Source organism: Geotrypetes seraphini, chromosome 15 (genome assembly GCF_902459505.1).
Source record: "Geotrypetes seraphini chromosome 15, aGeoSer1.1, whole genome shotgun sequence".
Taxonomy (NCBI): Eukaryota; Metazoa; Chordata; class Amphibia; order Gymnophiona; family Dermophiidae; genus Geotrypetes; species Geotrypetes seraphini.
The window spans coordinates 42,795,775-42,811,457 of NC_047098.1; the positions used below are offsets into that span (position 1 = coordinate 42,795,775).

Consider the following 15,683-nt stretch of genomic DNA (forward strand, 5'->3'; position numbering starts at 1 on the left):
CATGAAGCAAATTACCTTATCCATTCAATATCAATTAGCAAAATGCTGGAAACAACTACTGCTTACACTATGATTTCTGTCATCAACAATGCGGTACAGGGAAGGCCCTGATGGGAGAAGGCCGCAAAGCAGCCTATTTAGAGTGCTGCTGTTTGAAGGGAGGTATGTCGCAGGTCTCGCAGTGGGAGGGTCGGCGGAGTTCGGATGAGAGGGAGAGATGGGCAGACGGGAGGAGCGGTGGTGGTGGTGGGAGGGGGATGGAGAGATGCTGTTTGAGAGGAAAGAGGCTCGTTATTGTACTATGGTAAAAACAAATAGGTGAGTATAGGACTTGAAATTTTAGGGATTTGGACTGTGGCTTGGTATGTGGTACCTGGTTGAGGACATTACCTACGATGAGTTGAGTAAAGCAAGTTGGCAGTGGGAAGATATAAAATATGGGAAAACTCCCTGGATAGTTGCAGGTGATTGTAATAGGTAGGTAGGGATAGAAACATACTGAATAGTTAAGGCACAAGGGGATGAGTGAGAGGAGAGGAAAGATGCTGCACATGTGGGGGAGAGAAAGGAAAAAGGAAGAATTGGGGTGGAGGAGAGGAAGGGAGAGATGATCATTGTACATGAGAAAAAGACATACCCTGAAAATAAGCCCTAGTGTGTTTTTTAGACCTAAAATTAATATAAGACATTGTCTTATTTTCGGAGAAACACGGTATGTATTTGTAACTATGACCTAATTGTGTTAATAATTGTACAGATCTACGTTGTACTAGCAGCTCTATTGAATGTCCCTGTCAAACTATCAATTGTAACTTCCTGGGTAACTGACTCAACCTCTTGTAATGTAATCCAACCTTGAACTGAATAGGTAAAAGTGGAATAAAAAACTGATTAACACCTTAAAATGGTCTGTTTTCTTTCTTTCTTTTGCAAAAAAGGGCTATTCAGTCTAACTTGTTCCCCTTTCACAATTATATTTGCTATGAAGAATGTTCTTTGTATTGGAAATTTAAATTTTTTAGGCATGAGTGTTTTTCCCCACAGAATCTGGGTTAAAATTATGAAAATAACAAATTTAGATGCAGACAGCATGAAAAAAAAAAAAAGCTACACAAGTATTTAAATCTTTTCTGTGGTATCTTGTTACCATTTAAAAAGTTTTAATTTTAACTTTATAGGTGCAGGAGAAAATTTGGAGAATACAATGGCAGCCTTTCAGCAGTAAGTACAGGAATGAATGCTTTTGTTTTGTTCTTGGCAGACAGAATAGATTTTTTAATGTATGTAGCAGAGATGTTGCAAGAGTTATACAATTTGTTTACATGTATTAAGAACATAAGAATTGCCACTGCTAGGTCAGACCAGTGGTTCATCGTGCCCAGCAGTCCGCTCACTGTACGGCAACTCCTCCAGCCCTTTAACCATTTTAGTCGCTCTTCTCTGGACCCTTTTGAGTAGTACTGTGTCCTTCATGTACGGCGACCAGTGCTGGACAGAGTATTTCAAGTGGACTGGTACAGCGGCATGATAACCTTTGCCAATCTGTTTGTGATCCCCCTTCTTTTTTTTTTTTAAATTCTTTATTTAAATTTTTCAAATAAACAACAATTGTGCTTATCAGGCAATATACGATATTAATACATCCAATCTTTCTTTTAGTAATTATAATGATTCAAAAAAAAGAAATAATACAGAAATAAATCCATTTTCATTATTGGATCAATATATTAACAAAAAAGGAAAAGAACCCAAACTTTTTAACATAGTCCTCAATAAAAGAGAAAGGAGACAAAGAAAAATAAATTCTTCCAGGAAAGATCACATATTAAATATTTAAAGGAAATTAAGTGACAACCGATGGTTTAATAATAATGATAGACTTGAGTTATACCGAAAATCACTATGGCACAAGTGAAACTCCTTTACCTTCTAGAAAGAAACGTAGCTGCTGTGAATCATAAAAAATATATCTATTGTTTTGAAATACAACAAAACATTTACAAGGAAATCTTAACTGAAAAGAAGCTCCTAATGATAAGACTTTTTCCCGATATGTAAGAAATTCTTTCCTTCTAGTCTGAGTCCATTTTGAAACATCCGGATATATATATATTCTTTCTCCCAAAAAAGAAACTTGTTTTAGACCATAATACAATTTCAGAATCATTTCTTTGTCCTGATGAAATATCAGAGATACTATCAGTGTAGCTCGTCCGGACACTTCAATATTTGATGATTCCAAGAAAATTGTTAAATCTTGTTCAGTAGTTGTTTCAGGCTCTTTTATTGTCCTTTTTAGATAATAAATCTTTTGCAGAGGTGGTATATTCGGTTCCACAATTTTTAATATGGAAACCAGGAAATCCTTAAATAATTCCCTAGGAGTTTTAAATTTAGACATAGGAAAATTTAAAATCCTCAAATTTAAACTCCTATTTTGATTTTCCAGATTTTCAATTTTACGAAGAAGAAAATCTTTATCCTTTGCATGCTGGTTATTTAAAAGATTTAATCTCGGTTATAGATTTTTCAATGTCTCCTACTTGTTTTACTTGGTCATGAGAAACAGTTTCCAGTTTTTTAACTTTAGTAGAAACTTCAGCCATCAAGGAAATAAATCCAATACATACTGTTTGAACATTTTCAATTGCTCCCCACAGTGAATCCAGTGTAACCACCGCCGGTTTCACAAGCGGCTTGAGATGAGGTAACCCGGTTTCCCGCTCTCCTTCCCGGGTTTCACCTCCCCCATTCTCACCACCGCTTGCCTGCAGTGCTCCTCCTCCTCCTTCCGTTCTTCTCTCCAAGTTAGCCTGCAACGGCGTTATCTCCTGGATCGGCTGTTGCCGAAATCCCTCTACAGGAAATCCCAGCTCCGTTGCGCTGCTCGGGGGAGGAGGGGGGTCAGGTCCCAGAGGGCTCAGCGACGCGTCGCCGTCCAGGCTGAGCTGTTCCTGGAGCTCAGCAGCGGATCCGCCCAACGCCATCGGGACTGCATAGGATGTAATCGCAGCTTGACACGGAGTTGAAGTCGCGGCCAAGGGGAGAGGGATAACCCTCTGCCGTCCCCTCCTCTTAGGCATCAACGAAAAAACTGAAGAAAACTTTACCAAAGGTAAAATGTTACTGCTAGAGCGGGAGCTTTAACTCACATGTCCACTCCCGTCGCCATCTTGTCTCTCTGTGATCCCCCTTCTTAATCATTCCTAGCATTCTGTTCGCCCTTTTCGCTGCTGCCGCACATTGCATGGACGGCTTCATTGACTTGTCGATCAGAACTCCCAAGTCTCTTTCCTGGAAGGTTTCTCCAAATTCCGCCCTGGACATCCTGTATTCGTGTATAAGATTTTTGTTACCAACATGCATCACCTTACACTTATCCACGTTGAACCTCATTTGCCATGTCAATGCCCATTTCTCGAGCGTGTTTATGTCATGTTGGAGGTCTTTGCAATCCTTCTGTGTCCTCACTACTCTGAATAACTTCATGTCGTCTGCAAATTTAATCACCTCGCTCGTCGTACCAATTTCCAGGTTTATAAATATGTTGAAGAGCACAGGTCCAAGCACCGAACCCTGCGGCACTCCACTCGTGACGCTTTTCCAGTCCGAGTATTGTCCATTTACCCCTACTCTCTGTTTCCTATCCACCAACCAGTTTTTAATCCACGTATTTCACCCTTGATTCCATAACTCGCAATTTTTCGAAGTAGTCGTTCATGCGGGACCTTGTCAAACACCTTCTGAAAATCCAGATATACAATGTCGACTGGGTCACTTATCTATCTGCCTGTTTACTCGCTCAAAGAAGTGCAGCAAGATGCCACTTATGAGCATTATTTATAGGAAGCACCAAATGTAGCACTTTTGGACATTTAAGCAAACTAGAAGAGTGGGCAAATAAATGGCAAATGCAATTTAATATAGAGATATTGGGAGAAAGAACCCAAGGTTCAGCTACAAAATGGGGGGTTCAGTGCTGGGGGACAGTAATCTTGAAAAGGACTTGGGTGTGCTGGTGGACACAACAATGAAGCCAACGGCACAATGTGCAGCAGCCTCCAAGAAAGCCAATAGAATGTTGGGAATTATTAAGAAGGGCATTACAAGCAGGACGAAGGAAGTCATCATGCCGCTGTATCGTGCATTGGTGCGCCCGCACCTGGAGTACTGTGTCCAGTATTGGTCACTGTATCTCAAAAAGGACATGGCGATACTTGAAAGGGTCCAGAGAAGAGTGACGAAAATGATAAAAGGTATGGAAAACATTTCATACGCAGACAGGTTGGAGAGGCTGGGGCTCTTCTCTCTGGAGAGGCGGAGACTCAGAGGAGACATGATAGAGACTTACAAGATCATAAAGGGCTTAGAGAAGGTGGAGAGGGACAGATTCTTCAACCTATCGGGAACCACAAGAACAAGGGGGCACTCGGAGAAACTGAAGGGGGACCGGTTTAGAACCAATGCCAGGAAGTTCTTTTTCACTCAGAGGGTGGTGGACACCTGGAATGCGCTGCCAGAGGTTGTGATAGGACAGAGCACACTACGGGGTTTTTAAAGAAGGATTGGATAAATTCCTGACAGATAAAGAAATCGAGGGATACAGATAAGGGCAAAGATAGGATATAGAAAAGGTATCAAGGCAAAATTTAAGGGATCACATACAGGTCATGGATCTGATGGGCTGCCGCGGATGCGGACTGCTGGGCGCAATGGACCACCGGTCTGACCCAGCAGAGGCGACTTCTTATGTTCTTAACCTACTTTTTGTAGTACAGTATTCAACTTTCACATTCTCTTACTTCCAGATGGACCACTATACTGAGAAAATGTATTAATGTAGTAGAAATCACTGGGGAAAACATAGAAACAAAGATGATTTAGTTAGCTTGACCCTTTATTTTAAATGAATTAGCAAGATTAAAAACAGAGCTGTGGCAAGGGTTATTAGTGAAGTGCCTATGGGATAGTTTCTGGCTGAAATTTAGTTCCATATTAGAGAATGACAAAGGGACAGATTTTTCCCCACCCAAGTTTTGTCACTGTCCCTGTCCCTGCTCCATTCCTTTAAGTTCTACCTTAACTGCACAAGCCTCGAAAACTTAGAATTTTAAAGTGTTTGAGGCTTGTGCCATTAAGGCAGAGCTTACAGGAATTGGACAGGGACAGCGACAAAACTCGTGGGGATGGGGTGGGGAAATTGAGTTCCTGCAAGGATGGGGGAAAAATTTGTCCCCATGTCCTTCTCTATTCCATATGATTTCTTTGCAAGCAATATTGTCAGGTAAAAATGACACATTCTAAAAGTTCAAGAAGCAACCATGTACCTAAGGCCCTGCCCTTAGGAGGAGCCTTAGGCGCCTGGGCCATATAGGTCCGGCAGAAGGGATTGGGCAACCTCCTGCTGTGATTGGTGCGGGTGGGGGGCCTACCGACAGGAGGGGTTAGGCACCCTCCTGCTGGTGATCATCAGGGGCAGGTGGGGGGTCATCGGGCAGGAGGGGTTGGGCTCCCTCCTGCCGCGATCGTACGTGAGGGTGGGTGGTCATCGGGCAGGAGGGGTTGGGCTCCCTCCTGCCGCGATCGTACGTGAGGGTGGGCGGTCATCGGGCAGGAGGGGTTGGGCTCCCTCCTGCCGCGATCGTACGTGAGGGTGGGCGGTCATCGGGCAGGAGGGGTTGGGCTCCCTCCTGCCGCGATCGTACGTGAGGGTGGGCGGTCATCGGGCAGGAGGGGTTGGGCTCCCTCTTGCTGCGATCATACGGGGGTGGGAGGACTGACAGCCATGGCCGCTATACTTATTATGGCAGGGAAATCCCTTGCCGCGATAAGTATAGCGACCGCGACCATAGTAACCCGGTTCTGTAACATGGACATCGGTTACAGAATTGGGTTTATTTTGGATGGGCCTAGGCCTGATTCTGTATAGGACGCTCTTCCCTGACATCCTAAACAGAACAGCAAAGTAACAAAACCCTTTCAAAATATATAGCCAATATAAACCTAGAGAAGAAGCTACTAAGAAATTGGCTAAAACACCTTAAACCTGAAAGTGGGAAGTCTGACAAAACAATTACTTAATGGGAAGAAACAGGGTTTAGAGTAATGGACATCAGTATGAGCCCATCGCAGATCACGTAAACCTCTGGCTCAGGCAAAATCTCAAAGGTGACCAGCACCAGACATCAGTCTAAATGAGAGTTGCCTCATACATCATATAGTCCAAAACAAAATTCACCTCCTGTGAAAATAATAACACACCCAAAAGAAAAATGTCAGACTTAGCACTCAGGAAGAAGGGAAATGAAGGCAATTAAACAACATACATTCCCTAAAGACTAAACCAGTATAAAATAAATAAAGTAAAGTGTGTGGGATGGGAATGAAAAAGAAAATTAATAAACTGATGAATTAATAGATTAATCACACACAATTTAGAATTTTTTAGTGAATAAATACATGTACATTTATAAATTAGTGCATAGGTTTAGTAGAATAAATAATATATATATAAACAACCTTACATTATATAAACAACCTTACATGAACATTTATAAGTTAGTGCATAGGTTTTATAGAATAAATAATATATATATAAACAACCTTAAAAAAGCCCCAAAAGAATTATTAACATACTAATATAAAGTGCAAGTGCAAAAATTCTTATCATTGTAAGATAAAAAACGTTGCCTGAGCAGATATACAACAACCAAACAAACACTAAATAATCAAACTATAAAAGTGTATACATATATATGAAATGCCAATCCAAAAATTCAATAGTGAGAATAAATATAAGGTGCAAATGCTAAAGTGCAAGTGCCAAAACTTAATAATCAACTAGTAAAAAAGCACAAGCACTACAACATACATCCAGGGTCCCAAAATGTTAAAACCCCAAACACACACACACACACACTTCACCGCTCAATCAAACATAAGAATATCACCACTCGACAGAGCTCCGTTTCGCGTCTTCATCAGGAGCAGGATACAAATGAAACAACGAAAAAAGCGGAGAAACCGACAGTAATTTCTAAACTTGTCGGTCAAAAATAAGAAATCAAGAATGCACAGCGTACAAAAATCAAAGACGCTACAGCTAATTCCAAATTTTTTATATCCAAGCTATCTTTCTCTCCATAGTAATTTTCAAGTCTCACGCTCCAGGAATGGTTCTAAGTGAAAATCATACTAAACTCTTTGATATTCTTCTCTCTATAGCGCTTAAGCTCATTCTTTCTAATTGGAAGTCAACTAGCTCTCTTTCCTCACATTACTAAAAATATGAATTGGTCCTTGCCAAGAAATTTGGAACCACAGTCTTTTTCAGTAGACACTGGTCTCCTTTGCTACCATATTTGCAATCATGTTCTAGCAGTGTTTAATGTTGAAACCTTACTTCATATCATTTCTCTCTGTTCCATTGGTTTTGAATGTAAGCATACAAACAACTATTGTAACTCTATGTTTTGTATTAATTCATGTACTGATGTACTATGAACTTCATTGATGTTTCAGTTTTATATTCTCTTGTATTTTTCAAAATCTTAATACTCTTTCAGGGAAAAAAAATAATTCCATTAATCCATTCATAAAGTCACTGGCAATATTTCTATCTAGAACAGGGGTGCCCAACGCGTCGATCGCGATCGACCAGTAGCTTAGGAAGGCAACGTGAGTCGATCGCGGAGCCCATCCTGGGCTCTGTGATAGACTCGTGTTGCCGTCCTGATCTACGGGCCGATCAGCCTTCCTCTCCAGTGTTCTCCCTAGGGCCTTTTAGCTGGGCGGTCCGCCCAGCTGTCATCTGCCGCTGCTGAACATTAAAAAAAAAACCCAAAAAAACGGCTTGGAGATTTCAGCCCGTAGCGAACTTATGCTCCGGGCTCTAACGTGTGTGTGCCAGCTTCTCTTCTCTTCCCTCCGAAACCGGAAGTTATGTCCGGGGGAGGGGAGAAGGGAAGCCGGCACGCACATGTTGAGAGCCCTGAAGCAAGCGTTCGCTACGGGCTAATGCGGGAGACAGGTTAGTGAAGCATTTGTTCTTCTTCCTGCCGGGTCCTGCCTACTTTCTGTTTCCGCGAAGGCAGGACCCGGCAGCATTTTCCCCAATAGGTTGATCACGATCTTGGGCTGATCAGCCTTCCTCTTCCCGACGGCAGAATTGACGTCGGGGAGAGGAATGCTGGTTGGCCGAAGCAGGGAGAGCTTGGGGCCTGTTATTGGTGGCGTTTGGGTCCTGGTCCCCGATGGTAATGGCAGTGGCAGTGGCTTGGGGGAGGGCAGGGAGAAAGAAAGAAAAAGGGCAGGCAGGGAGACAGAAGGAAAGAAGAGAAACAGAAAAAAATGAAAGGGAGGCAGAGAGAAAGAAAGGGCAGGGAAGAGGAAGGAAAAGTTGGGGGAAGGAATGAGGTCTGGAGGAGAGGAAGCATACAGGCTAAAATAAGGGAAGAAAGATTGTATGCACAGTCAGAAGAAGAAAGTGCAACCAGAGACTCATGAAATCACCAGACAAGGTAGGGAAAATGATTTTATTTTAAATTTAGTGATCAAAATGTGTCTGAATTTATATCTGCTGTCTATATTTTACACTAAGGTCCCCTTTTACTAAACCGCAATAGAGGTTTCTAGCGCAGGGAGCCTAGGAGTGTCGAGAGCAGCGCTGGGCATTCAGCGCAGCTCCCTGCGCTAAAAACTGCTATCGTGGTTTAGTAAAAAGGGAGGGGGGTATATTTGTCTATTTTTGTATGGTTGTTACTGAGGTGATAGTGCATAGAGTCATCTGCTTTGACCTCTTTGAAAAACCCTGGAATAGGAATGATGATTAACATTTTCTATGCGTACAGTGTGCTTTGTGTTTTTTTAAATTTTATTGTTGGTAGATCATTTTGATTTGGTCATTTAAAAAGTAGCTCGCAAGCCCAAAAAGTGTGGGCACCCCTGATCTAGAAGATATTATCACAGATGCTTGATTTTTGCATTTCTCAAAACTGAATTTGTGTTTGTAGACATACATGCTACTTCACAGCAAAAATCTTTCTGTGGAAAACCATGATTTAAATCAAGTCTTTCTGACTAGTGATTTTAAATTGTGATTTAAATCAATATGATTTAAATCAAATTACCATGATTCATCTGCAGATTATGCTAAGTAGTGTATAATATCATTTCTTAAAAATAAGAGAAACGGTATGGCAGCCGTGTTAGTCCACACTTAAAGATAATATGTAGGAATAGAAATAAAACAAAAGAAAAAGAATCCAAGTGATACCTTTTTTTTGTTGGACTAACTAGAGCATGGTTAGATTAGCTTTCAAAGGTAATCCTTCGACAGATTTTTGAAAGCTAATTTACCTTTGAAAACTAATTTAACCATGCTCTAGTTAGTTCAATAAAAAAAGGTATCATTTGGATTCATTTTATTTTGTTTTATTTCTATTTCTACATATTATCTTTAAAAATAAGAGGTATTACCAGCTGAAAAAAAAGGAGGTCTTACCTGGAAAAAAATATAGACTAGACTAGTGTTCTTCAACCGCTGGTCCGCAGAAATTTCCTGCCAGCACGTGCACCAGACCCGAGACAGTGTTCTTCAGCTGCCGGTCCACGGTGCGATCGATGCAGCGTTATCTTCGGGCCGGCTCCCTCTTCCTCACTGACACAGTGCACAAAACCGCGGGCAGTGGCTAAACACGCAAGAGACGGTCTAAGTTATGACAGACACACAGGACATAGGGTGGATCAATATAAGGCATTCATGAAGGGACAAACAAATGAAAAAGAGTTAGAGAGGGTAGGGGATGCAGAGGGAATGAGAACAGATATAGTGTATTACAAGTTGCAAGAGTTAGGACCTAAACAAAAAGTTGTCTTTGAGCCTGGATTTGAATACCATCAGGGATGGAGCCTGGTATACTGATTCAGGCAGGTTGTTCCAGGCATATGGTGCAGCAATGCAGAAGGGGTGGAGTCGGGAGTTGGTAGTAGAGGAGATGGGTACAGACCAGAGAAAGAAAGGAGTTCTCGGAGTGGGGTGTAGGGAGAAATTAAAGAGGAGAGATATTGAGGAGCCACAGTGTGAGTACACTTGTAGGTCAGTAAGGGGAGTTTGAACTATGCGGAAGTGGACAGGGAGCCAATGAAGCGAGCTACATCTAGGGGTACGTGTTCAACAGGGAACCTACTGCAAAGATACTTTTTTCTAAGCCTGTGTTTGAATGTCGGGTTGTTCAACTAAACATATGCACTAAAACAATGATGTAGATCATTCATTTTATTGGCATGCTGGTTGTGCATGGATTGTTTGTTTTAAACAAAGTGCTTTCATGTTGGTTTACAACATGCTCCCCAATTTTACCTCTTTATGCATCTATAATGCATATGGTGCTTAGATTTAGGTGGCTGAAAATCCACTGACTACATGCAGCCAGTCAATGCACCCATTGTATTCTAGATATAGGTTTCAACTAAGCTTTTGAAAATGTTTTACATACAGTATTGCAGTTTTATAGAGGCCCTCAAATATTTAATGTTGGGGCATGTTATCCAAAATATTTCTCACAAGCCAGTAGTTCTTGTTTCTATCACTATGTAGTGCTGTTAACCTCGGGACAGACATGCTAGAGCTGGACTGTCACCTGACAAAAGACGAACAGGTGGTTGTGTCACACGATGGGAATCTGAAGAGGTCAACAGGGGTTAACGTTAACATATCTGATCTCACATACTGCGTAAGTAAAAGAATCTTGCAGTAAAAGATACCTGGTCACTGAGCAGTCTTATTACCGGATGATGCAAAAGACTATGTGTATGAGCTTGTGCTTGCTTAATGTAGAATTGCATCCCAACACAAGAGTGTAGAATCACTGCTGTCTTTTCATGCGTACAAAAATTACTGGACAATACTGTGCCAGTACAGTAATGTTTAACCGTAGTCTGCTAACTACTGTTGATTGAATATCTAGTATCATGGACAACGTTTGATTGTTGTCTGCATGTTGTTCATACTAATTGCTGGCTAGATTATAGTTCTTAAAGTTACTGAAAATTGAGAGAAAAGATTCCAATCAAAAATTAAACAATAAAACTGATTTTTGAATTGGAAGTCCTCAGTGTGAATTGCCTAAGTCAAATAAACACGAAGCGTTCAGTGCTTTAACTCGTGCATGAGCACAAGGCTCAAAGCAGCACACCATCATAGGATCTTCCTCGGTACATAATTAATAGTGAAACGTGCATAATTAATAGTGAAACGGTGCAAAACACTCAAATAAAGTGGAATCCAATCTCACACACGAGCAACCCATTATGACTGCACAGCCCTTTCATTCAAAGGGTTGTGCAGTGATATACTGTGTGTATGTGATTGGATTCCACTTTATTTATTTATCATTTAAGTGTTTTGCACCGTTTCACTACTAATTATGCACCGAGGAAGATCCTATGATGGTGTGTTGCTTTGTGCCTTTTTGAGTGGAACCTTTTCTCTTAATTTTTAGTAACTTTAAGAATTATAATCTAACCAGTATTTTGAGGTGTTCTTTTTATTGAGTTGTGGGGGTTTTTTTTTAACATTGGTTCATACTAATTGCAGCATACCTATTGGCATTAGAGATGAGCAGTTTTGTGGGGTTTTTCCCTTCCTTCTTTCTGTTTTAGCATATGCTAAAATGCAAAAATAGTGCCATTTTGTTCGGTACAGGCAGTCCCCGAGTTACAGATGCCCAACTTAAGTATGACTCATACTTAAGAACACTGTTATGGCTTCATTTGATTTCACTAAGCAGTATTTCCAGTGGCATAGACTCCTAAATTTCTCCTGTAGCATATTCAGGAATCATGCATGGCCACATTTAAGAACAGTGTGTGGTTTGTGCATGCTGTACCTTAAGAGGGAACACTGGTAGGGACAGTTGGCCCTTTTGTCAACTGGGAGCAAAGGTAGGCAGTGAGAATCCGAAAATCTACAAGTTCTGAGTTACGCACAAATCCAGCTTAAGAACAGCTTTAAAAACGTAACTCGTTCTTAACCCGAGGACTGCCAGTATTTAAAATGTTTTAGATAGGAAATGATACAGAGCCAATGTCACTGATTTTCCTTTTCCATAGTTGGCATGCCTATTAATATTTGTCATGCTGACAGCAGCAGAATTTTAGTGAAAAATTGGATAACACAGGGCTGATGTAATATTTTACTTATGACTAATTGAATATAAATTTTGATGAATCTATAGAAGGCTTCATAGGTGATCTAGCAATGATGATTAAACAGTTTACTGGTTTATTTGTTAAAATCTTTGTGCGGAAGAATCTTTTGCTGCAGGGTCTATTATATAATTACAAGCCCCCTCTTTTACTAAGGTGTGCTAATCGATTTAGCGGGCGCTAAATGCTAAAGCGTCCATTATATTCTATGGGCACATCAGCATTTAGCGCGTGCTAAATCGGCTAGCGTGCCTTAGTAAAAGACCCCCTAGATGAGAAATATTAGTCACTGATCACTTGTTAAAATGTCTATTGCATTAAACAGCAGCAGGATAGATGTAAAGTGGTTTGCTTGATGATGTCATAAACAGATTTGGTTCATTATTACATTGCATTTAAGTTTTTGTCTATCCATAGTTGCGTAAACAAAGGACTTAGCCAGGGTTCTTGGCATTTCTGGAGATAAGTTAAAATGAAGGTCCGCTATGCTACAGACATTGTATTTGTATGAAGTACATATTACCAAGCTTGTAATGAACAGAAAAGGTACAGTAGGGGTGACACCTGAAATTTGTTTGTCCGAATTTTTCTGCATCAGGCAGAACTACATATATTGGGCACGCTAGGGCCTTAATGCGTGGAATAGCACGTGCAAAAATGCCGCATGTGCTAGCCGCTACTGCTTCTTTTGAGCAGACGGTAGATTTTTGGCTAGCGCACGCTAATCCAGTGCTTGCGGTAAAACCCTTTGTCTCTGGACCCTGCAGCTAATTGGCCTTCAGAGTTAAGACGTGCATTCATGAAATTCACAATCTTTTGTGCTTGATCTGCAGCAATTGATATACTGACCATGTAAGAGAACTTACATTTTAAAGCAATTTTAGGCTTTAGAAGCAAAATCAGTGTGTCTGAACTAAAATCTTTTTCTTTTTTTTTTGTCATTTTTCTACAGGACCTGCCTCCTTACTTATGTAAGTTGGATGTCACTTTTGAAAAAGGTAAATTTTGTTTGAATATTTTTCTCATAATTTAGGAGCTTCTTAAAGGATTATATACATATTTCCTGTCATGATGCTGTTCTGCTTCAGAGGCTGCAGGTGTCAGATTGACACCACTGCAGACATATATACGGAATCATTTGTGCTGAATAACGAGGTTTAGTAGAACATCAAGATGTCTAACTGATGGTCTAGTGAGAATGCTGCGAGAGACCTGGGTTAGGTGCAGAGACTGCTTTGGTTTCTTAAGATGCTTTAAAGAAAGCAGTAAGTTTGCCTGCATTCCAATTGTAATACAAAGGTGGACCATGCTCTGAAGAGAGCCGTGGCCTGGGGCCTTCAAGCAAGGGCTGTCTCTATGGTGACTGGGTTATAAAAGAGAGGAAGGGAAAAGGAATGGAAACTCATGGTGCCACTGCCATGGTTGGATTTAGTTCTGATTGAAGTATATATAAGGTACATTGTACAAGTATTGAACACTTTTTAAAAATTTAGGGCTGCAGGAAGATTTTAATCGTGATTAATCGCATTGTGCAGTAGCAATTAATAGGTTAGCTATTTTAAAATAATAAATAATTCCTGAAATTGAGCATAAACCACTTGTTTATTTGCACTGTACGAAGGGGTTGCTGAAAAGTTCTCAGCCCAACCAAGAAGAGAATGATGTGTAGCCATGAAAATTATTCCACACTTTTCTGAAAAGTGTGGAATAACTTGTAAGTTTCATATCTCCATATCATTCTCTTTCTTGGTTAGGCTGAGAACTTTTCAGTGGCCCCTCATAATTATATTCCTTCTAAAACATGTGATCAATAGTGGGGACAAAATTGACAATGCATATACTGTGGGACAGGATCCCGCTCAGGCCCAAATGCCTAGGAGAATACCTGTCCAGTTACAGGTGTGGTACACAGTAGGCACAGCCCTCAGTGCCTCCCCAAAGCATACTGAGATTCTTTCTGGTTCAAAACAGAGTGGTACTGCACCTCAGCACAAAACAGTCATTTATTGTAGAACGCAAAGTCTCATTCTTGCTGGAGGCTGGCTCAAAATGCCAATTCCATCCTCAGCTCTTGGTAAGAGTCCTGAGTATTAAGTACAATCCCACTGTTCTTTAGTACAGGATAGCAAAAATCTGGGCTTCTAGCATAGTCTCCAAGCTCCTTTGTGCTCAAAATACTTCGAAAGACACAGTCTGTTCAAACAGTTCCCAAAACAAAAGTGAAAACTTTTCTTTTCTGGCTGCAATCAGTCTGGACAGAAGAAATAGCCAGATTTTAAACCCCTCCAAACAAATGCTCTCTCTTCCTTCTAGCTTCTGTAGCACAAGTTCTGGTTCTGGCTGGTGCACTGCTTAGGAATAACCAGGGTTCCCAAGCAGACTTGGAAGGTTAGCCTGTTCCTCACAGGTGTCTGGCCACTCTCCCAAAATAACAGGCTTTGTTCCCTTCCACACTCACCAATAGCTTTGTTGTTAAAAACCAGACTGCATAGGACAAAAGTAAAGCAGCAAACTTTCAGGCATAGAAACTAAACACAGTTCAAACGATAGCTTGCCATACCCACAATTAAGTCTCTGGCACAAGTCTCAACACATGGCAAACAAGAAAAAAACAAAAACTCCAGAAAAAGTAAGGCTACAAAGCCATGGAGTTTACTCACAGACCATGTGCTCATCTGCTGGGTTTGGTGAATCAGAGTCTTGAGACCAATCCATAAGACATTCTCCTTCTAATTTTTCTGTAGTCTAGCTGGACTATCTATCTGCCAGCTCCTCCATGTCCCAGTTAGCTGCTTCTCCAGGTGGGCTGCACCTCCCAGTGCCATGCTCTGCAGGAAGGATTGGCTTCCTTCCCAGTCTTGATGTAGCTTCCTCTCCCAGCTTTGCCTTCCCTTTCTGACGAGGAAGGCTCTTGAAAAGGGATTCTTGGCAGATAGCCCTGCCTCCTTCTACCAGGAACAGAGCAATTCTTAAAGAGCCCTGCATTATTATGATCAGCCCGAGCTTTTGGACTCCTTAAAGGTACAGGACCCTGGCTAGGGCTGCATATAGGATTTTTCCTAGCTTTTGGATATTTCACAGCCCTGACATCATGGTTTCTAATGGGGAACACTGGCTTCTCCCCCCCCCCCCCAACTTGTCTACTGTAGGGCTCAGCGGGGTCCTTGTCACAATACTCATCACAAGTGTGCAGTGGAACTTGGGAGAGAGGTGGCAGTTCTCTCCATCTGGCAATCCAATGAAGTCCTAAACAGCCATTTGCTAAAGGCTGGAAGTGCAAGCAAGGTCTACTATTATGCTCACAAGTGTTTGGAAAAGTGCATATAAGTTTGTGCACAGCCATTAGCTGCCACCACCAGCAAGAGTGAAAAAGAGTAGGGAAGCCATAAGAAACCAATACTCCAAGTGGGGCTTCGCCAATGACCTGTACAGGGGCATCAACATCTTCTTTCTTCTACTGGTCATGCCTCTTTCGA

The 15,683-nt window shown here is 41.3% G+C and overlaps 1 protein-coding gene across 4 annotated transcripts in view; it reads left to right on the plus strand.

The window, feature by feature from the left end:
- Positions 1–15,683, plus strand: part of GDPD1 (glycerophosphodiester phosphodiesterase domain containing 1) — a 52,898-nt gene that overhangs the window by 11,786 nt on the left and 25,429 nt on the right. For 3 of the 4 annotated variants that reach the window (XM_033922943.1, XM_033922942.1, XM_033922944.1), the window contains exons 2-4: positions 1,179–1,221; positions 10,598–10,733; positions 13,160–13,205. In XM_033922943.1, the coding sequence (XP_033778834.1) occupies positions 1,179–1,221; positions 10,598–10,733; positions 13,160–13,205 (225 nt within the window). Of the gene's footprint in view, positions 1–1,178; positions 1,222–10,574; positions 10,734–13,159; positions 13,206–15,683 lie in introns of all 4 variants that reach the window. The other variant, XM_033922941.1, reaches the window with a different exon arrangement.